The sequence below is a fragment of the Sparus aurata genome, chromosome 21 (assembly GCF_900880675.1).
Source record: "Sparus aurata chromosome 21, fSpaAur1.1, whole genome shotgun sequence".
NCBI classification, from domain to species: Eukaryota; Metazoa; Chordata; class Actinopteri; order Spariformes; family Sparidae; genus Sparus; species Sparus aurata.
The window spans coordinates 6,331,579-6,356,171 of record NC_044207.1 but is presented as its reverse complement, the minus strand read 5'-3'; the positions used below and the strand labels follow the sequence as shown (position 1 = coordinate 6,356,171).

The 24,593-nt window shown below is 41.0% G+C and overlaps 1 protein-coding gene across 1 annotated transcript in view; it reads left to right on the top strand.

Moving 5' to 3' along the window:
• brinp2 (bone morphogenetic protein/retinoic acid inducible neural-specific 2) overlaps window positions 1–7,497 on the top strand; it is a 257,294-nt gene extending 249,797 nt beyond the window's left edge. Inside the window, exons 8-9 of the mRNA XM_030402782.1 lie at window positions 4,141–4,447; window positions 5,073–7,497. Of these exons, the coding sequence (XP_030258642.1) occupies window positions 4,141–4,447; window positions 5,073–5,894 (1,129 nt within the window). The 3' untranslated portion in view covers window positions 5,895–7,497. The remainder of the gene's footprint in view (window positions 1–4,140; window positions 4,448–5,072) is intronic.
• The last annotated feature ends 17,096 nt before the right edge of the window (window positions 7,498–24,593 follow it).

Below are 24,593 nucleotides of genomic sequence, written 5' to 3'. Positions count from 1 at the left end.
TCTTCCTCCACAGGCAAGAGTAGGGTGCGAACGTGGGCATGTACTTTAGATATCTCTACAGCAGACATCATCCTCAGTTTGTTGAATTTGGGCCAGAGGAAAAGAGCAACTTTGTGCGTCATGTTCACCTGGATTTTTTCCACTATGAACTCGGCATGTCTCTGGCGCACAAAGGCTTGCTGCGGTGAGTCGGTGGGAGAAGGCTGGCAATGTCTCTTCAGCCTCTCAAGCCAGAGGCAGACCAGGTTTATGGTTGCATATTTGTTGCCCTCCAACTCTCTCTGGGCATTATAGAATGGCTCCAAAAAGGTGACCAGAAAGCTCAATAAGTCAGGTGCAATATTTTCGATGCGCTCCAGCTCACTGCGGGTCCCCAGCTTCTCCCGCAGCTCTGGGTATATGTCCTGCACTGACTTGAGTGTGAGGTAAACTCTGCTAAATCTTGTCTCCCCCATCTGTAACACTGTCTTCGATAATTGCGCAGCCAGGCCGGATTGTTTTAAATGTCTGACGAGTCCTTTAGCAGCAGATATGGTCTCACCTATATCAGTTGTCGGCCAGTGCGTCGGCGTGCAGACCGTGGCGAAGGACAGTATTAATAAGATGATCCAAACAAGACAGCCTCCTGTAAGGCTCCAGGGCTTTGATTATGTTACTGCCTTGATCTGTTACCCACACTATTCGGCTGAGGGAGCTGGGGTCGAGGCCAAATTTGTTGACCAGAAGGCGCACTAACTCGCGTCTGATATTTTTTCCCGTTTTGGTATCCTCCACGGGAAACATTGCTGTGGTGAGAGTTTTACCAATGTGTAGTCGTCGATGATATAATGGCACATTATTGCTATGTAACTGAGCTTTTTGTAGTCATCAGTCCACATATCCATGCTCATCCCTACGTCTCCATTCTTCAGAGCATCTTTGAGCGTCTGTGTCAGAACTTCCCTCCTCTCATCGGCCTTTTCTAGGCAAGCCTTGGAAACGGTGCTATGGTGAGGCAGGATGGACTGGGCTGATACACGACCATACGTAGCACCAACATTGATCAGTTGTCGAGCTAGCCCCTGGAAGCCCTGGCCACTTACAACGTAAAATGGCCTCATGTCCCTGCAGCAAAACTCAACGCATTTCTCTGTGAGGGCTTGCCTCACCCTCAGGGGGATACTTGAAGACGTAACAAAAGAGGACATTGAAGGCTGACTATTATCCTTTCTGCCATGGCCAGCCTGCTTCATGTGTCTGTTCAACGTCGAAGTCCCTGTTTTTTTGGTGTCATAGGCGAGCAGTGTGCCGCACTTGATACACTCCACAAAGCCAACACAGATGTTGTCACTGCCCACGGCTTTTTTAGAATGGCTCCATACCTCCGACTTTCCTCCAAAGTTGTTCAAAGTAAATTCTCCTGTTTTAATCTTTTTCTTCACATCGTAAAGCTCCATGTTGCACTTGGACAAGCTACACACAGCACAGCAGGCCCGGTGTGATGCGTGCGAGTGGCGGAGACAGGCGCTGCGACACGTGTTCCTTTTTTTTTTTTTTTTAATTTCGTGCAACTTACTTAGGCCTAGAAATATATATAATATTTCTGATTATGGCATATCTCCCCATCCAATTATGCAATTAAAGTAATGATTATTATTATTAATAATAATAATAATAATAATAATGATAATAATAGTAATGACAATATTAATTTTAATTTGTTTTAAATAAAACAATAAAAAAAACACAAAATGCCAGCCCGGCCCGGCCCGAGGATGGTGGCGGGACATATCGGCCCGACCCAACCCAGCCCGCGGGCCGGGTCGGGTCAGGTCCGGGCTCGGGCTCGGGCGGAGAATCTAAACTCTAAGTTGTAGTGGGTGCTGTTACCCACCAGCCACGAGAGGCAACAATGAGCACATTCCAAAACTTGAAAACAACCATTGACAAATGGCAAAGAGCTGAGATGTACATGTACTGTAGATTGCAAGAGAAGAGATGTCAGGTGAGGACTAACTGGTTGGTTTGGAAAATGCACATGTGGATAACCTCCCTAACTCTTACAAAGTGCATGCGAAGCCGAGGTTTGGGGCTAGGCAATACTCCTAGGCTGATCTCCATCACTCAGCACCCTTCTGCATTTTGTGCTCAGTATCATTTCATTCATTAAGAGCTCTTGAAGAAGGAAAAAAAAATCACTTTGAGCTTAAAAGCTTGCTAATTGTCAGTTCGAGGATGAGGTGGCCTGACTGTATTGATTTTCAAGGCTGCTGATAGATTGCTGTTTTTGCAGTTTCTCATTGACGTGATTTTGGTACATCAGAGGAAGGATTCCTCTCCTCCCCCTTTAAATTAGGCTTGGTTGTCATCTGTTTCAGTCATGAAGAAGTCTGGATATGTACTGCACCTGGAGTGACTTGCTGGAGATATGTGGGAGAAAAGATCATATTCACATAGTAACCATTTACCTCTGACATCACAGTCGGGATCGGAAGCTCCGCTGCTGTTTTGCTGCATTCCAGGGTGCAAGTTGTGTAAAAACAGGAAACCCAACAGCCAATTTCACTGTTTTCTGATTGAACAACAACTGAAAAACTGTAATCTAATATCCGGAGGGATTTGGTCATATTTAAAGGTAAAAGAAAAAACATTAATCATTAATATTTGACCACTTCCTAGATAACATTAAATCTGAATGTCAAATTGAAATGTTATTAAGGAAATGTTCGAATGCTAATTTTAGTTGATGTGTTATGTAATATGTTGTTTTACTTTGAAAACACAGCTCTATGTCCCTCCAGATTTTCACTATCCAACATTTTTTAACTTGCGGATTAATCAAGATGTGGTGAACTGATAACAATGTCATATTCCATATGGTAATTCAACCTGCAACCTGGTGGTCTGATCCGTGTGCCATTACAAAATTTGAAAAACTATGAAGATTAGCAAATCATGAACACGATTTTAGCTTTGTTTGGCCTTTAGCAATTAATGGCAAATGACATAACGATACCACGGTGCGGTTCAAATTTTTTCCTCCGCATGTTTTTGTTTTTTTTACGTTAATTATTTACCAAGTCTGCTCTAGTACCTTCATCTTTCCAGGATATAGCATAATCTCATAATCTCATTTGGACATCCAATTTTCTCCTGCATTCCTGGGCTTTCATCCCATATACCCATTCTGTAACAACTGCCAGTCAACCCAAAGAACGAATCATACCTTTGACTGACCCAGCGTGTCTACTGACCCCTTAAAAGCTTTTTTGTTAAATGTGTATACAAATACAAATGTTAATATAACAAACTTGGTTTTAAGGGAGTTGCATGATGTAATTATTTCTTAACGAAGATTCAAACTACATTCTCTGTGAAATCACTGGTGTGGTCTTACAGCAACAGAACAATCAACTGAAACCAAATGCTGGTGGCAGAGTAAAAAGCTAAGGCCACTGTTCCCATAACAGAGCTAAAGCCTCTAATGAGTTTTCTGAGCCGGGCAACTGTGGAAGAGCCAAGTAAAGGGGAGACACAGATGAGTTATTTTCTAAACATAAGAAAGGAAACTTCATGGACTCTCAAAAAATGCTTAAACTTTCAGATGTAACCTATCCAGTTGGCAATTTGTTCAAATAAAGTCTTCTTTTTTAATAACTGAATAAGCTGAATAAAAAAACTGGCCTTAAAGGACAACAGAATTTCCTACTTTGTTACCTCGTCACCTGTCAGGCTTCAAACACTGTTTTGGTACCTTATCTTCCCCTGAGAATAGCTTGCTTGTTCGGTTATTACAAAAGAAAATTCCGAGTTTATATGATTATATTAAATATTAAAATTCTGATTTCGAATTTCTTCTCCATACTACATAGTGCTCCTTGAACAACCCCCCTTTGAAATCTAATCAACCCAATCAAAGGGTTGTTTGTATGGTTTTAATCTTTTTTCCCCCCAAATATTGATTTTTTTACAGACAAATTCAGAATTTCTTTTGTACCCAATAAATATTACCATTTTCTTCATTTTGATATGAGGAATCTCTGACCCCCATATCCCACTGTAGTTATAAATCAGTTTTGATGACATTAAAGTGATGATGGTGATGGAGCCCACTGGCATTACTAAATAATCAGTTACCTTCTCTGTCTCTCTCCTCTGCAGGCCTGTTGGTTTCTGGTTGAGCAGGGCCCAGTCTCTGCTCTACTGTAATGACCACGGAGTACTGGGCTCTTTCTCTGAGGAGGTGCGGAGCTGCATTTGTCCTGCGGAACAGCCCACCTGCCAGGGAGTCATTCCCTGCATTGTGGGCACCTCATCCACCTCTTGCACCTCCTGTGCCACTGACAACGCTACACGCTGCGGGACCTGTCACCATGGCAACCTCCTCCATCTTGGTTCCTGCCGGCCGAGCATCGCAGCATCCTTGGACCACTATCTGAACTTGGACTTGGACATGCCTGACGCTGAGGTTCTCAGAGATTCTTGTGCATGTATTGCATTAGTTCTTAGACCTCTGTTGAGCAAATAGTACAGCCGGCTACACTTAACACCCTGAAAACTCTTTTGTTTCATAGTACAAAAACATAAATACAAATTAAAACTAAATGCTTGTATTGTAGGTCTACTGAGATGCTACAAAACTGCAAACAAATCTACAAATCTTTGCCTTGCAAAGTAACAAATCAATATGAACATTTAAAGTACTACATTTTAGATCTGCTTTTTGTGACTGACATTTTTGTAATTAATTCCATTTCGATAATGTTACAATTTTGCTTTAAAAATATGTTGTATTTTATGTATTTTCTATAACAAATATAAGGCACTGTGTAAATCAGCCTGTAGAGGATGTTGTAAAATGTCCCAGCTTTCTAGGAAGGTAACCCTAATGATATTATCCTCACGAAAGTTAACTAAGTCTGGGTTTAGCGAAAAAACCTACAACAGAAAGCCTGTGTCACAAAACGGAGGCCATACATGTGTAGAGAGTATATACTGTATTGTTTGAGGACCAGTGTGGAAGTGATATGTCTTTACTAATTGCCTACTTGTAAGAGTGAATGTGATCTCACAGTTTATTTATTCCTCTTTAGGTGAAGTACCTGCTTCAGCGACTGGACAGCAGAATAGAAGTTCACGCCATCTACATCAGCAACGATGTCCGTCTTGGAAGCTGGTTCAACCCTGCATGGAGGAAGAGGATGTTGCTGACACTCAAGAGTAACAAAAACAAGTCCAATCTCATCCACATGCTGATGGGCATTTCTTTCCAGATATGCTCAACTAAGAATTCAACGCTGGAGCCTGTGCCTGCCATTTACGTGAATCCTTTTGGAGGGAGTCACTCAGAGAGTTGGTTCATGCCTGTGAACCAGCCTGACTTCCCTGACTGGGAGAGAACTCGACTGGACGCTGTCGTCACGGCACAGTGTTACAACTGGACACTCCATCTGGGCAACAAGTGGAAGTCTTTCTTTGAAACAGTGCACATCTATCTGCGAAGTCGCATAGTCACAGATGATCCAACGGTGAATGAAACACTCTTCTATGAACCATTGGACTTGGATGACCAGACATCCAACTTGGGGTACATGAAGATCAACACACTGAAGGTGTTTGGATACAGCATGCACTTTGACCCCGAGGGCATCAAGGATCTGATTCTCCAGCTGGACTACCCCTACACGCAGGGTACACAGGACGCTGCCTTTCTCATGTTGTTGGAGATGAGAGACCGGATTAACCGCCTGTCTCCACCGGCACCACAGCCGCTCGACCTGTTTTCGTGTCTGTTACGTCATCGGCTCAAGCTGTCAGCTGGAGAGGCAGCACGCATCAAGGACTCTCTGCAGATCTTCAACTCCAAGCTTCCCAATGCTTCTCCTGAACCTGAGCTTGCCCAGCTGTGCAGCTAGCTCACAAGTCAGGAGTGATTCTACACACAGAAGGTGGAGTTGCTGCTTCAGGGACAACCACAGACAGGTTGGGGGGGGGGGGGGACCCAATTGAATAGATAGAACCCACAACTCTAAAGGCTGACTGCTGGGCTTTTCTTATGCTCACTCTTGGCTTGGTTTCTGGCGTCACATTTTTATGTTAAATTGCTGCCAGAGCCCTTTGATGAACATTGAAGTCGTGTTGCAGACTACTTGGAGAACAGTTAATCCATGGACTCTCTTTCAGAGGCTCTAACGACTTGCCTGGAGGCTTACTTTTGCTATTACTGCCCTGCTTTAGGTGAACTGTACGACTGGATGGATCAACACTGATAAATTTTATGATTTGGAACCTCAGAGAGCCGATGTCATTAAGTATACCTAAGACCTCTGCCTTGCAAAGATAGAGGTGATTTTGATATGTAAAGAGGAACTCTTAAGGGGTCTTCAAAAAATGAGTTAATGGAAGAGGATTTCCCCTTTTCTAACCCTATTTTCTTTGGCTACAGAACAATCTGGTGGGAAGGGAAAATGGGATAATATTATATATGTGGTGAATGAGTTGTTATGTTATGCTTAAAAGTTAAAAATTTGATAATCCTGAACCCTGTTACTGTCTTTGAATATTTCTTTTTAATCCCTGCCTTCCATTTTATCTGGCATTTGAAAAACTTGTAAGTATCTATGCTTAACATCCGAGTGAGAAGCCTGTTAGTGATGTTCTGTCCTTGGTGGTGTGTCTAAACCAAAAGACGGTGAACACAGCGGCAAACTGAATGGCAAACTATCTTAAATGTTGAGTTATTTTTCTGAGCTGAAATCATAAAGAAATCTTCTGATGTGGTAACAAAAAGGTCTGCGGATATAGCGCTGTAAATAACGCTCCATCTAACCCCAGGTGTGGACAAGTGCACATTGCTTTTTAGATAACCCAGTGCAAAGACCAAAAAAATGTTTATAACAAGACAAACTCATGCCTTATATGGAGAGTCAATGTTAAGATAAGAAGCACATTTAGTTTCTGTGTTTGATTTCCCAGCAAAGGCTGTATTGCTTTTTATATTTCAATATTTCTACCAAGACAGAACAGCAGACACATTCTCCAGTGGTAATGTAGCTTTTCCATGTAAATGCCAGTCACACTTTCTGCATTTACCTGTTTTGATTTGGTGTTGTGAAACTTTGAGTCACTATTCACAGTGCACACCAGTACTAGCATACTGTAATTGTTCTGCAGAATCCTTCTATACAAACTCTCAGTAACTCATAGAGCCTTGTTGATTTTATTATGGTTTTAAAAGGTTTTCAATAGTTTGGTTTAGTCTCAGGTCAATGAAATCAGTTTATTTTTCACAAGTGGGTTCAACGTCAGCTGCTGGTTACCACGGCAACAGGAGTTAGTTTTTGCAGGGTAGTGATGGTACTCTTGAGAGCTGCAAACTTACCACTTATGATACTTGATATGATTCTACATTTACTTCACTAATTTCTCACTGAAAGTCAGTAAACCTTGTATGTCATTTTCAGCAGTTCTTCTGTGCTCAGCTTGCTTAAGTAAAAACAAAGTGGTTTATCTATCTGGGATCCTTCTCCTTGTTTCTCACTGTTACAACATGTGTTTTATGAAATAACATATTGATATATATATATATCACAGAACAGGTTGCCTGAGGTGAGGACATTTTTTTTTGTATTTACTCACATACAGGTGCAGCACAACTGCTAGCAGGTGGAGGCTGGAGATAATGTTGTTGCAACTGATGTTTCACTGTAATGTTAAGGGGAACACAGCCACTATATCTGACTTCACAGTATTTAAAACATCAAAGCTAAATTCAAGTTTTAAGATAACAAAATCTCAAAATTGGCAACTGGTCTTGCCAATTACAGTCTTTGGTCTCATCACTGGGAGATTGCCCTGCTATCATTTCCATTCCGTGATGCAACATTTTTTACAATCACGAGTTGTTCTGCAGGGTCATTTGCAAAACACATGTATAGGTATTGATTGTTTTTCATACTGTGTCGTGCTACTCAATATACGTATTTTGGTTGTCTGGTTGTATGTGTACAAATGTGTCCAAAGTTACTTTTTGCTAGAGTTCTTCTTTTAATTCATACATCAAACTTCAAACTTTGATCGATTATTGAAAATTTGGGCAACATTTAGGCAAATTGACATTGACTAACCCTAACCCTAACCCATTTCCAACCTTTCTTTTGCCTCGCGGTCAGTGCTTATTAAGTTACACTCATCTACCATGTAGTCATTTCCCTGGCTGCAGTTTCGGGTGCTCTTGAACTGCAAGGTGTTTTAACCTGTAAAGCCAGAGCGGAGCCCAATTGGGCTAATTTTTGAGTACCTATGGTAACATATAATTGAAATATATAGTTTGGTACCCTAGAAATTTTAAATGGCACAAATGGTGCTTATTGATTATATAAACATCTACACATTTCTTGCCCTTTTGTCAAAGGCGGATAATTTTCCAAACAAACTGTCCTTAATAAAGCAAGTGAGGTTCCAGGAATTTTAAGAAAAACATGTCCTATTCACAATGGCATGGAAAAAACTACACTCTACCACACTTTTAAGTGTAACAGCAACGTCTCTAATATGTGGAGCTCACTGTTACCATTGAAATATTTGCCGCACCCGTGGAAGTCACATTGGTGAGTGACTGCTACCACCATCGAATTGTTTACATAAGGTTTATCACACAGTGACTGTGATTAGTCCAAAGTGTCAGAACAGTGAAAATCTCTGAGTTAAGGACTGGTGTTTGAACGTCAAAAAGAATAATGTGTTATGCAACCCTACTGACAAATCAACCAACCAATGGACACCGGTGAAAACATAACCTCCTTAGCCGAAGCAATAAGAAGAAGGTTGCCTGGCGCACTTGTTTCGCTTGTACACCACCTGTCTATAGAAGAAATGCGACTGAAAAAAAAAACATTTGTAAAGCCGGTCCTCAGTACATTGCCATTAAATGGATGCACAAACTTCCAATTACCCTCGGCCCCTCATAATAAGATGAATGTCCTCTAATATAAGGAGTGCAGTGGTTTTTGTAAGATGAAAAGCCAATTTCCTGGGTTGTCAGAGAGCAAACAAGAAGCAAACGCACACTGTCACATTACATCAGGCTGCTGGTTTATCTGCTGGAGAGGAACAGAGAGAGAGACAGGAGGAGTGACACAGACAGGGAGGCGGGGAGAGAGTGCGCCACATCGGCCAACTTGAGCGGCCTGTGTTTTTTTTTTTCTTCTCCCCTATAATAAGGCGTAGAAGGATTCACTCTGCATCAGGTTAATAAACAGTTATTCATCTTCAGCATGGCACCTAGGAAACAGGAGTGGGTTTGCCCTTGGGCTAATCTTCAGGCCTGTGGAAGACAGCCAATCCATCAGAGCACTATTTAGACTGCATACTACAAACTTTCTGGACCTCCCAAAGAAGCAAGGGGAAGAGAGAAAAAAAATCAGAGAGTGATTGAAGAGGGAATAGATGACATACAGGGTGAGATGGAGGGAAGATAAGGTTAAAAGAAAGTGGGAGGGAGAGAAAAGGTGAGAGGGGTTGGGCTGCTAGTCTTGCGAGTGATTTATGATGTTTAGAAAGTCAGACTGTTTGAATTAATGAGGTAGAATTGGTGAAATCGACTGGCACGTGTGTGTACGTGCAGTCTTCGTGCTTGTGTACCCGCAGGTCATTTGACACCACCATCAATAATGGTGTAGATTTGGGGGTTTGAAAATTACTTTCAAATTGTGTTATTAGAAATGTATCCAGAGAAATGATTCATGTGTGGAGACAGTGCGAGACGGACATTGAAATGCAAAAGTTAGCGCTTATTTGACCTTGACTGAGAGGGGCTGAGGAAAAATGAGTTGTCCTCATAAGGTGGTTGATTATAACTGTATCAACAGCGGCATCGCGGCAGAATAATCTGAAACTCAGGTCTTATACAGCTCGTCAGTTTCACACGAAAGTAATTGATTCCTCATATTACTTTCCAAAACTCGCTTGGCCAGCTCATTCATTACCTCCGACCAAGAATAGACAAGGTCACATTACATATTCACCAGTGTTGCACCATTTTGAAGACATACAGCACTGAAAAATTGCCTGATAGCCCTGGCAACATTACATGTCCGAACATCCTGCCTTCTATTTAGCAAAACATCATAAAATAAATCATACCGAGTCTGTGAGAACAACTGCCCTTTTCTTATCCTATACTATTTTTTTGAAGGTTGCTCGGAATGTACTGGCTATTGGGCAGCCCCATGATTCCCTGACAGAGGCCTCGCCATTGTGTCGCGTTACAGTCGATCATTTGAAATTGCTAGAAGATTTGAGATAGATAGGATGAGTGCTGTGCTCAGGGGATGATTGGGGTCGAGGAGAGAGATGAAAAGGGGGTTGATTGCTGAGGACTGAACCGGGTTCGGATAGAGTGATGTTGTGGCTGGAGTGTTAAAGGAACCTGGTGGCTTGGACTCTGATCAATGAGCATATGGTTTTGTCATTTCCCTGTAGTTCCTATAATGGAGTAGTATCAAGTCTAACACAGGTATTTGATGATGGGAAGAAACTGGAGTGCTAGGAAGAACCCCTGCGTGCAAGGAATCACAAGCTAACTCCTGGAACCTGGGACCTCCGTGGTTCAAATGTTGGACCTTTATGCCCTGATTCAGTTGAGCTAATAGTGAGCTGCCATGCCAGCCTGTGTGAGGGGAGAGAGTAGAACAACAGGAATTGGAAATCAGGGTTCTCAGAAATCAAGACAAATGGGGACAAAATTAGTTAGACAAACCATTATAGGTCTGCACTGGAAACTGAACTAATGAGGTGCAGGTGGCTGGATAAGTGAGAATGGTTTTGTCTTCAACCTAATAAAAACAGCGACAACCAAAAATGTTGCCATTGCACCTTTCCACATTTACATCGAGATGTCTATAATATGTTTCAGTATTGTGCTCTGATTACATACATATGAGCTGATTTTCAAATCAAGAGGAGGGGCTGATGGCGATGTGTCAGCGACCACTATTCAAGAAGGCATTTCAAAATCTGAATGCAACATACCACTGGATACTTTTAAACAAGATGTTAGGACATTTTCTGGCCATATTAGTGGCAATAACACTTGATATTTTTGACATTATGTTGGTAAAATTGTAGGCTGGTAGTATGGCAGCGATTACTTCTGTATCTCATACCAGGCATCAGCAGGCTGAACAGACTGGGGCTAGGCTGTCTATCCTTCAGAGCACTCCTCCTGTCCAACCACTGCAGAGTCCTCCTGTCCTGGGCCGTGCACAAACCATGACAGTTTGTGATATTTCCAGTCATGATGCTTAGGAATGTTGCTGTGTAACTAAATAATACATCAATAAATAAAAATACAGTGGGCTATGTTTTTAAAAAATCATTCAACAATAACAAATTAGATACTTTACAATGAGCATCGTTTGTCTTACAGTTTTTCTCAGTTGCTAAAACACTGAAACCCATTGGCTGAACAAAGTTAGCAGTTGCCTGAACTCATTTAGCTAATTGTGCAGTCAATACCTTAAACCATTTCACATGGTAAAACACAATTTGCAGATCTCACTTAGACTTTTCAGCAGAACTCTAAACACATTCTCACTCTCAAAACACATTCTGCACTCTAATGCACATGTCATCCATACTGGTAAACACAAGTGGCAACAATCAAATACAAATTGAGAACACATGTCATTGATTAAGCACAACCACTCAAAATTGATTTCACTTGTTTCAAATCATGTGACACAACCAATATAAGCCAGTTCAGGGAGCAAACAGGTTGTTGAAGGTGGGACGGAGAAAGTCTAAAAATGGATGGAAGAAACAATGTGAGAGGACGAGGACGAGTGCGTATGCGAGGTGGGCGACGAGGAGGAAGAAGAGGAGGGCAAGAACGAGGAAGGAGGACTAAGAGGAAGAGGAAGACAAAGAGTGGAAATATCTGATGAAATTCGAGCAACAGTCATTGACCATGTTCTTGTTCATGGACTGACAGTGAGGGAAGCAGGACTTAGAGTGCAACCCAATTTGAGCCGATTTTCTGTGTCCACCATAGTAAGGATATTCAGAGAACAGGTACAGTATACTACTGTATTTTTATAATTGCAAATTTACTGTACTACACTATTTGCAGCTGTTTCAATAGACATTTGTAAAGTTCATCACTGTATGTATTGTACTGCATGAATATTTTTTGTAACTGCACATCCACCTTTTGTAGAATTGCAAGGCTGCCACACGCAGGTGGAAGGACAGCTATATTCACTCGGGAGCAAGAGGCCGTTATAGTTGGCATGGTCCTTCAAAATAATCTAATACGACTCAGAGAAATCCAGGAACGAGTGATACAAGACAACACACACTTCCAGGGAATCGACAGTGTGAGCATTTCCACAATTGACCGTGTCCTCCAGCGTAACAGGATGCGAATGAAACAAGTATACAGAGTACCTTTTAAGCGCAACTCACCAAGGTTGAAAAAACTGCGAGCTCAGTATGTGCAAGTAAGTGTACATTCAGACTAGTGTTGCACGGTAAACCGATACTAGAAAGGTACCGTGGTACCCAGCCATTAAGAACAATACTTCTTCACATTTTCTTAGTATCGGTACTTTATGAAGTTTGTGCAACAGCAGGGCAGCGTTTTTGTGTGCAGCTTCTCTCTGCTTCCTCACTGCCTGCAGACAGAGTGGACGTGGTTTCATGGTGACAGACAGTCAGAGAGCAGAGCGAGACAGACGTGTTGGCTCTCTTGGTCATTACGGATTTAAAGCCTCGTTTACAGACGGGTGTTGTGGTGTCTGTGGGCTTGCCCTTACTGTCAGCAACGTAAGCAAAATATTTCCATATTTCGCTCCGTGCGTCTGCTTCTTTAACAAGCCTAGGACGGTGGGCAGGAGCACTCATGCCACTTTCAGCTGACAGACATGCGGACTTGTTCAAAGAGTTCAAAGAGCTGCAGGTTAGCGATAGATAACGTTAAATATCCCCCGGATGGAAGTCAAGCAAACTTTTTTAACCATCAGAGTTGCAGGAGGCAGTCAGGGGTAAAAGCTAACCGTTTAACAGTCTGATGTGGTTCCACACATCTCTGTATGCAAACACAACATTCACACTGGTAACATGAACTTTACCAGAACATGCGCTGGTGTTCACAAGTATGCTGATCAACAACACCACTTATAAATGATCTTTTTTAAGTCCATCAGTACTAGTAATATAATCATAGCATGTCCTTTTTTGTCAATAATTTATAATATATGTTGTAATATATATTATTAGAAAATGGTCTGATTAGAGCACAGACCTCCACCAGGTCTGGGTCATGTGTGTTGTACTTTAGTGCACTAATGTAGTTTGCAGGCTAATAATCCAGGATTTGAACTTTATCTACATGAAATGCAAATTGCAAATTTCCCCTTTGTGGGACGAATAAAGTATTATCTTATCATATGAATTGCCAGACTTACAGTTAATGTCATTGATGTTCATTATTTTTATGCTGAATATAATTGTAGTTAATGTGCTGTTAATTTTTTTCTACTACAAGCACTGAGCTTTTAATGGAAAATCAGGTTATTTAATTATCTCTGAGCGCAAACAAGACAAATTACCAAAACAAGAAGACACTTGTCTTCTTGGATACAGAAGCTATAAAGCTTAGCAGCTTTTACAAAATTTATATTTTTATTTTGACTTTTGAAGTGTTTTAATTAATAAAAAGAAATACATCATTTTAAGTTTGCATTGCCGGCAGTAAGTCAGACCTGTTCCCATTACATGTTGGACTCCGGCAGGGCTGCCCTTTGTCACCGGTTCTGTTCATTACTTTTATGGACAGAATTTCTAGGCGCAGCCACGGGCCGGAGGGGATCTGGTTCGGGAGCCAATGGATCTCATCTCTGCTTTTCGTGGATGATGTGGTCTTGTTGGCTCCTTCGAGCCGGGACCTCCAGCATGTCCTGGGGCGGTTTGCAGCCGAGTGCGAAGCGGCTGGGATGAGGATCAGCGCCTCCAAATCCGAGGCCATGGTTCTCGACCGGAAAAAGGTGGCCTGCTCCCTCCAGGTGGGAGGAGAGTTCCTGCCTCAAGTGGAGGAGTTTAAGTATCTTGGGGTCTTGTTCACGAGTGAGGGAAGGATGGAGCGTGAGATTGACAGACGGATCGGTGCAGCGGCCGCAGTAATGCGGTCTTTGTATCGGTCCGTCGTGGTGAAGAGAGAGCTGAGCCGAAAGGCGAAGCTCTCGATTTACCAGTCAATCTACGTTCCGACCCTCACCTATGGCCATGAACTTTGGGTCATGACCGAAAGAATAAGATCCCGGATACAAGCGGCCGAAATGAGTTTCCTCCGCAGGGTGGCAGGGCGCTCCCTTAGAGATAGGGTGAAGAGCTCTGTCACCCGGGAGGAGCTGCTCCTCCACATCGAGAGGAGCCAGCTGAGGTGGCTCGGGCATCTGTTTCGGATGCCCCCGGGACGCCTCCCTCGGGAGGTGTACCTGGTATGTCCCTCCGGGAGGAGACCCCGAGGAAGACCCAGGACACGCTGGTGTGACTATGTCGCCCAGCTGGCCTGGGAACGCCTTGGGGTCCTCCCGGAAGAGCTGGGGGCAGTATCCGGGGAGAGGGAAGTCTGGGTGTCCCTGCTCAGGCAGCTGCCCCCGCGACCCGGCCCCGGATAAGCGGATGAAAATGGATGGATGGATGGATCATTTTAAGTTCCACATTCTGTCATCTGATATTTTATTCCATTACTTTTGATGATTTTAGTTTTCCGCCTTGGTATCATTTCAGTATCGGTATTGAGATATTTTAGGCAGGTATCGTACCGAAGTCATAATTTTGGTATCGTGACAACACTAATTCAGACACATTTACTGTAATCCAGATTGTCTACAGTACTGCCACATACTATGTGAATGACATTACTCTTCAGTACATACAATGTATGTAAATCAGAAGTGCATACAGTAGGCCTAATTGTACTCTACAGTATAGCACTGTCTCTGTACGACTTCCACAATTCTACATACAGTATATTGTATTTCTACACGGACAATATTTGACTTGGACTCCTTGGACAGATCCCATGAGTTCATTTTTGTCGATGAAGCAGGCTTCAATCTGACAAAGAGGAGAAGGAGAGGCCGAAACATGATTGGACAGTGGGCCATTGTTGATGTACCTGGTCAACGATTTGACAATGTCACAATCTGTGCTGCTATCAGCAACCATGGTTTTTCGACATCACCATGTTACACTTGGGCCATGTAACACCCAGCACCTTCTACGATTTCGTGCCAATCTAAGAGATACTTTATTTGAGCAGCAGGTTCAAGAGCAGCAGGGTCAAGAGCAGAATGAGAATCCCATTCACACCTATGTGATAGTGTGGGACAATGTCAGTTTCCACCGAGCTGCTCAGGTAAGGGAATGGTTTAACATCAATGGGCAGTTTATGAACTTGTACCTCCCTTCATACTCGCCTTTCCTGAATCTGACTGAGGAGTTTTTCTCCTCTTGGAGATGGAAAGTATAAGATCGACAACCCTACACGAGAGTAAATCTGCTGCAAGCCGTGGATTTAGCCTGTGGTGATATAGGTGAGGAACCATGTCAGGGCTGGATACGGCACACAAGAGGCTTCTTCCCCCGTTGCCTCAGGAGGAAAAAATGTTGCTTGTGATGTCGACGAAGTGCTCTGGCTTGACCCAGCCCAAAGACAAGAAGAAGCACATTGATCACATGTTTACTCCTTTGATTTTTGTATTGTATACTGTAGTACAGCGCATTGTAGGCTGTATACTGTACAATAAACAAATTGTCCCGCCCTGAACATTGTGCTTTCCATTTGTTTACAGCACTGACTGCTCAATAGATTTTGACTAGTTGCAGGTTCATATCAACAAAGAACAAGAATTACAGTATCACAGAAACAAAGAAAGTTTGTGAGATGCAGGGTACAGTACTGTAAAAATAGTGGTACAAGGAGGAGGAAGAACCAAAAAAATTGCAAAGAGCAAAGCAGAGTATCATTTCTGATCAATTTTGAGCTACTATGATAGAACATGTTTTCATTCATCAAAAGACAATGACGGAAAAATATGAAATTTGTTTTAAAATTAAAAATGTCCTTCTCCCTGAGAACTATGTTTTGAACAAAGTGTTTTCTATTTTTTGGTGTATTGTTCACTGACTGCTTGATAGTGTGTGTATCATTTTGATCACTTTGTTTATGAATTGAGAGCAGTGTTTGGTTTTGAGCACAGGTAAATCTGTTTTGAGGCGAAAGTTTCATTTTGCACGAGGAGTCAGAGGTTTTGTAAATAGTGCTTGAAGCTGAGGTTTTGTGTTTAATGTTTTCAGAAAATGAAGCAAGGTTTCAGAAATTGTGTTTTAGCAATTGAGAAAAACTGTAATGAGTGCAGAATATATTGTACTGCAGAAAGGGTAATGTGAGTTGGTGTTCTTGGAAGTTTCTTGATGCAAAAGGTGGGATTTTGGTTTATTGATTGGTATACCCTCCGTTGAGAAATACATTTATTAAAAGTGCAAGGAAGTGCAGCATGGCTGTCCTGCCCTTGTTGTATCTGCATCTATGTGCAGGCTTTGCCCAGTGTGTCCACAGCAGGGGGAGCGAAGAGAGGGTATGAAAGAGGCACATATAGCAGGCGAGAAATGAAAGGTTGTGAAAGCAAAGAGCATAGAGAAAGGGACAGAGGGATGAGATGAGAGGTTCAGTGTGGAATGATTTAGATGATGGCTAAAATGAGAAAAAAAAAATAGAAATGGGAAAACGGAGAAGCTGTTTGGAGTAGAGAAAACATATGTGTCTCTTCTCTTTCGATTGATGTTCGCCCTCAGTGTGAACTCCCAAAGTTGATTGTTGATTATTGCTCCCAACAAGAAACAAAACTCATTAAAAATGTATTCCACAAAGATGGCAAAAACGGGAAATAACTTACCTACTGTCAAGTGTCATACATTGTTTGACGATTTGGCAAGTCCACTGATAAGTTAGCATTCATCGGTGATATGAAAGATTGGAGGTGCTGCCACCAGTGCACAGACCATGAACAAGTAGGTTCATCAGACCTGTGCCAAAGCATATTTACACAGTGCCTCAAACCTTTCTATTAAAAGCAGGTCAGGGCTCAACAAGGGAGATGATCCCTGGCTGCTTACCTTGTGAGGCAGCTAAAATCACATGATCTGGGGCCTCATTTATAGTAGCAACTACGGAAACTCTGACCCCATCAACTTGCGGATATAACATCTGCGTGTCATCGTTCCCCTGCACCTTAGCATCCGTCACATTTTGCGACTCAACGCATTCTTTGCATTTGTAATGTCCACACTGTCTCCACCAAACAACATCTTTTTCTTGTCTCAACCTCCACAGCAAAACATTTAAATTAACACTGTGAAATTCTGTTTTGCCCCTTTTCACTGCTTTTTCTGTGATAATCTTCATGCCGTCAGTGTGAATGCATATTAATCAGGGCCGTTTCACTGGATATTTAAAAGGCAACTATGTGCATCACGTGAAGCCTGCAAGAGGTGCACCATGTTTTGAGTTGATTGGGATTCATAAAGGGAAACTGGCACAGGATGTGACTGTTAGAAATCAGAATATTTTTGTCCGTAAGGAATTTCTGTGTTTTGTCTATATGCCACCTTTTGACATAAATCCTCCATCCATCCATCCACCCATGGATGGATGCAGATGCTGCAGGCTTAGAGGGGTATTCCATGAATCCTCCACACAGTTTTTTAAAATGTTCTCACAAAATGACAGTTCATTTGAAAACAATGACAGTTCCTTAAGAGGTTACCATAGCTGCCATAGCATCAGTTATATCAGGCCTTTGTTCGAAGACTCTTCTAGACAATACTTTGTTGATCTGACCCACAAATTGGACCACAGCAAGTACATCAGGTTTGCCTTCATTTGCACTGAATGGGCCAAAGAAAGGTAGGTGTTCGAATCGTACAGGAAACACGATCATCAACTCTACATGAAAGTCACCCTCACCTCGACAGCCATGAAATCAGACACTATTTCTCTCAAAGTAGTAGCTAAAGAGAGAGAGGATGAAATGCTGCAAAGGGCCACAGGTCCACTTAGAATCCTGGCCGCGGTGGAGAGGACACTGTACAAGGACACTGTCTTATTTGGCTTAAATCTTTTTCAGGGCAACCTAATGTTCTCATTCAAAGAAGTACAAGTTTATGTCTGAAAAATTAAGAACTGATAATGAAAAAATATCACTCTCATCAGAAACAAATTTCATCTGCAAAAAATACAGTTAGGAATATTCTATTATATATTATAAAGCAAATTATGCAACTAAATGAAAAGATCTTGAAACAAAAGTATGCTGAAATTATGTCGAGACTAGTAAAATGCTACTACTACTACTACTACTACTACTACTACTACTGCCACTAATACTAATAGTAATAATAATAATAAAAAAACTTTAAACTAAAAGACTTTATTTATATATAACCTTTAAAAACAGTTTAAAAAGTGCTTTGATAAATGCCAAAACAAAGAATTTAGGAAGACAATATTACAGCCAACAAAACAAGAAAGTTTCATGCAAAATGTAAAAATACAAAAAGTAAATATAAATGATTACAATTAAAATGAATAAAAGCGATAAAACCAACAGAATCACATTTAAAAATTGTATATCAGCTGCACAAAACAAGGCTAATTAGCATGACTACATGCTAAAGGGGGAACATAATGGACATTTCTTGTTTGGTGATATGTTTTGTTAGTAATCCGTCAGTTAAGTCTAGTGCACCAGTTTAAAACCCACTGTAATTATATGCCTGGAGGGTTTCTATTGTTTTCTCATCTGTCGATGTGGACAAACAATCACTAGTAGGATCAGTCAGCTTATAGCAGAGCAACATAGCAACTTCTCTTTTTGCCAAACTGAGTTGGATTGAGCTGACTGAATTAGACCGCTGAGAAAATGTCACCCTTTTCCAAAAGAAACTGAAGCTTTCTCAACTTTATCTAAAAGCTTACATTTGAATCCAGTATGGTTGAGAGTGCCAGTTATTGTTTATGGAGGGTTTTACTCATTACTGTAGGAGGCAACAGTTGAACAAATTAATGGTTTGTTGATTTGCAGGCAAACACACTATCCAGAATGTGGCCGTTTCCTTTGGAAATAGTGTCATATCATAAAAGGCAGTCGTGATGTACTGTATGCGTGGTACATGGAAACATTTAGAAAAGCCTTTTACTTATTACTTACTTATTAATGAGCAGCAGTATCAGACTCTGCCTTAGTTGACTCTGACAACATTCCTTTTTGCATTGCATTTGAGAACCAAATTGGAAGTGAACATGTGACATATTCTTTCTCTAAAAATGAAGCAGTGGAGAAATACTAACAGAAACCTTTGTCATTCAACTTATTCCAGTTGGAATTACTCCCAATGATTTGTTTTCTGTGTTATGTCAGCACTGATCACATAAAGTCTTGCAATAGCAGTGTTTCTCAGGACATATCTGGAACCACAACTGCAAAGCTCAAAAACTTTGACATGTCTTCACAAAATAAGGAAAGGTGTGGTGTATTATAGTGCAGGGAGTTGAAAAGGTTTACAGTCTATGTAAGAGGACCATAAATAAAGTGACACTTGTAACCCCTCATCAGAAAAATGCATGCCATATACTTTCAGAAGCTAGTCTCAACTGTCCTTATCAGAAGTATGTGTCTACAGTAGGGGTGGATCGATTCCAAAATATTGGTACTACCATTACTCTGTATGCCTTATCACTCCCTCCAGGAAATACAAGGGACCACGGTTCTTCAGTTACAGATGACTTTATTCTTCTCCTTCCTCATAAACTACCATAAATCACCATCAAACTGTTTAAATACATAGCATGGAGAATTAAGACATACTTGTTCAAAACAGAAATACATAATGTAAACACATACGCACAATACAACATAACAGAAATAAACCTACCTCAGTGGCTGCACACAACCAAGAGGAAATGAGTCCACTTGAGAAATCTTCCAAAAGGAAACATAAAATGTCCACAAAATATAATACTTAATCCGAAAAATAATCTTCAGATGAGCAATAAAATACTGTATCTCTGCACAGACTTATAGGTGCCATATTTTTGTCAATTTAACACAGCTGTCAGAGGTCCAACAACACTGTATTCAAAATGCATTGCCCCAAACCCATCCATGGTCATGAATTTCAGCTGTCTAAAAGTTGCTCAAGTGGGCTCTACTGAGAGCAGGCTGTTTCTGTGCTTGCACCTTTAAATGCTGATGAGCTCTGTCTGTCAACACCTACTTGGAGACCCTTGCATGCTACACGCCCCTCTCAGGGAGACGATGCCGCTTATGCTAGCAGTTGCATGCGCTAATGTTTTACGGTGGATGTAACACTATAGCTCGCTGAGATGCCGTCGTTCAACCATACCAGTTTGACCCAGAATCAGACCAAGAAGGAGAGGCTCCTGAATAAATAAAGACTTCGCGGTTACAGCAGGACGTTTCTGAACTTTTAGTGTGTCTGAATATGTTACTTAGTTTGTGTGTATGTGTTGTTACAGTTACTACCATGTAGCGAATGGCTAACAACTATCAAAAGTGTTTGTCTCCAACACAGTCTCCAAACTCTTGGACACTGTTCGCGCAATCTCTGTCTCTAGTCTGCATGTTTCCAGACTTTTTACTGTGACAACCAAGCTCCCTCGTAATATTATTAACATTAAACTCGCTTCAAACATTGCATTGCATAGCAGACCGAAGCGGAGCTAACTAGTTAGCCAATTTCAAGCTGACTTCACCATACTCATAGGCAACTGTAAATACTATCAAAACGTGGCGACACTTACCTGTGGCTCAAGTGCAGTTGCTGGGTCCAGTATGGTTGGGACTGATCCTACCTACTTCTTCTAATTGGTCACTTTGGTGGATTGAGGGTCCATCTATCCAATAGGAGAAAGAGGAGTGAGCTATCTCCACTCCATCTGGAATAGCTCATCTTCTGTATATTACTTAACTCTGCTGATGAGAGATTTAGAGCTTACAGCCTAAAGTTGACTGAATTGTCTCTCCATGCTTATATGGAAATGTATACATTAAGTCAGCTCTGAACCTCTGGGATAAGAGATAAATTCAGTTTCAGTGCTCCGTAGGGGCCTCGTGCCCTAGCTAACCTTTAACACACACAGAGAGCTGATTAATGGTTCCGGGGGCCCCTGGACATATAAACACCACACCGGCCACAAAACAAACTGTTGCAGTTAAATCTTAGCTCAGAATGTGTAACTGTGCAGACGCCTCAGTTTCTAGTTCAGATTGGGACTCTTTTTTTTGTCTTTGGACAGTAGCCACACTGCTAGCAGTAGCCACGATGCTAATGCTGTCTTTCTGACAGTGGTTCCAGCTAGGAGGAGGGACTTCTAGATGTCCGCTTAAAGGGTTTTTATATTGTGAATCAATGTATTATATTGATTTCAATGATCATTTAAATAGTAATAAGATATAAAGAAACTTAAAATGCATGAGAAAGCAGCTGGACCCATTTTGTCATATCTGCATTTACTTACAGTTCTGGTGCTATGGAAATGATTTTACTTGGTTCAACAATCAGCCTAAATGAAATATTTGCAACATTTATATACATGTTTGTTGTGCAGCCTGAAAACCTTTATCTCAACTTCATTGCTTTAGATGCGTCATCAAGAAAGTGCTCATACAACGAAATGCACTGACATACATCTTTTTGTAGTGTTAATAAAAAAAAGTTATGTTTTGGCTTTGGAGGAACACAACACCAATGGGGACCAAAGTTTAAAGTGAGACAAGTAGCTTTCTCATAGCTATGGTTCTATAGTCACTGCAGAGATTTACTTCGATTTCTTTGTAGTTTAAGAGTAAATGACTTATCAACAGTGTAGATAGTAAAGTGGTGTCATATATAAGTCAGAGCAGAGATTAAGGCTTGTATTTAATCTTTTGTCTGTGTTCGGTATAGGTCTATAACAAACACCAGGGATCAGAGTGCTTCCAGGTCTTAAGCAGACTGAGGGAGCAGTTACTGCGAATCAAGCACAATCAATGTGTTACACAATGTGCCTGGAAATGTACAATAGATTTACCATCTGTCTGTTAGGATTAACTGCAGATTTAGTTTGATTAAATCGACGCATGGAGTGTTAAGGACTCAATGCAAGGCAGCAGGGCCAAGTTAGGACAGCAAAGAGAGGATCACTACAGCAATGCCAGACAAGACATATATCTTCTTATTTTCAACTCTCAAGTAGTAAGCAGTTAGCAAAAAGCTCTGTGTAAGGGTGTTAGCCAGCACTAAACTTCTCAGGCAGCAGCAGAATCAAAGAGGCTGCTCTGATTTTGGAGCAGGAGATTAAAGACATTGAATGTAATTTGTGTACCCAGAAACTACTCTTTCCAACATGTTTTCACTCCCAACTTATCAAATACACCACTTTGGTCAGCTTAGAACCATAACGCTGTAAGTACTCCTTCAGGAGTTTTCACATGCTTCATAGTCAAATTAGCGATACTAAAAATATGCAATGTCAATAGACTTTAAAGATAAAGCTTACTGACAATCTCACATATGAGTTTCGGATTGTTACAATTTTCCCCCAAAAGTTTAAACATTTCCCCTGAAACTACACATCTGTTTCTCAAAACCAAAACATTCAAATCAGTAAAACATTTTGTCAAAACTCCAAAGTGCGTCTGCAAAATGAAATTCAAATATATTACATATATATATTAGAGCTGTCAAAGTTAAAGCGTTAATAACGCGTTAATGCAACATCCTCTTAACACCGTACATTTTTTTAACGCGTGATTAACGCTCGGTATTAAAAAAAAAGAAAAGTGCATTGTATGATTTACAGCTGTCGATGGCACCTGTAGTCTTGATACAGAGGGTGGCAGAAGAATAAGAAAGGGAATCAGAAGAAGAAGAAGCAGGGTTGGCGGTTCAGGAAAAACACGGTGGACTGAAAAGCGAAAGGAAATGGAGACAGGACTTATGAACTGCAAATTCACTTTCACTGCTTGATTGTTCGATCAATAGGACAAAAGTTATCTGCATGTACTGTAAACATTTTAATAAAGCAAGCATGTTTGCCGAACCCTAACCCTTTCTTATGTTGTTAAAAGTATTAAGAACATGAAAAAAATACATTAAGGTACATTTAGAACAGAAAAAAATTGCAAAAAATGTGCAATTAATCACGAGTTAACTATGGACAAAATGCAATTAATCGCGATTAAAAATATTAATCGTTTGACAGCCCTAAGATATATATAGTTGGGTCAACAGCCCGCATATATATATATATATATATATATATATATATATATATATATATATACATATACATACATATGTATATATATATATATATATATATATATATATATATATATATATATATATATATACTCTCTAATAGCCCTAATATATATATTCAAATACACATAATCAATAGTACAAAACTGAGATTTTACATTGTAGGCTATGTAATGCTGTACTGTGAATTTATTACACAGATATTACATTGACACAATCCTTGTATCAGAATAACTGGTCAATGTTTTACATTGTAATGTGAAGCAGCAGACATTGTGTAGTTACCTCTAAGGGCATGGATGCTTCTTTCTGTAAGGATAGGGAGAGGAGTGGAAAAGAAGACCTCTCTTTATCCCCAGTGGTTTGAGAAGGCCACAGATCTTTCAGTATTGAGCAGGCATGATTTTATTGGACTTCATTGTGGATTGTAAGGACAATTTTGACTGTTTCATTACTGCTTTATGACCCGCCTCACCTGGTCTCTGAGCAGCTGGTTTGCAGCCATCTTGCAGGAGGTCACCACAGCCATTAAGCTGCTAGCTTCTGGCCAAGCTACTGGCATCAACAGACTGACCTTTACACACACCACTGTGAAAGCTTGGGGGCTGTGTCTCCATGCTAGCAAGAACACCAAGTAGTATTTGATTCTAGCAATGTTCCTGCGTCGTGTTTACATTAGCTTATAGTCACAGTTGCATGATAGTTTAGGACCTGGGTGTCAGGAATGTTTAGCTCTTGAAAAGAAGACACATGGGTGTAATAATGAGGAATTAGTTTGTGTGTTATGAACCAGATCATTTAAAAGCAGAACCAGAGCATGAGAATGACAAAGCTAGCTTAGACGACCAGCTAGTGACCTAAGTTCTGAATGTGACAATGGTCAGGATAATGTTCAAGTGACAGTCAGGACACTGTTCATTTCCTGTGTGAAGTCAACTGTGAGTCAGTCTAACATACTAACATAGTTAAATAAGTTAACACATATGCATAATGTAGGTAAAAAATATTGACCCTCCAATGTTTTCTCATTGGGTGAAAATCACCCGATTGCGCCTACCTTCAATGACGTCAGTGAGCAGACTGAAGCTACTCAAGGACCCATGCAACTCAGACAGCAGTAGCACAATGAAAATCATGTGCGCACAATCACGGGGGTGAAAATCACCCGACGCTAGTGTTCTAGGGTTAAACATAACCAAACTGGGAGCGCTCGGTGAAGGTCTGGT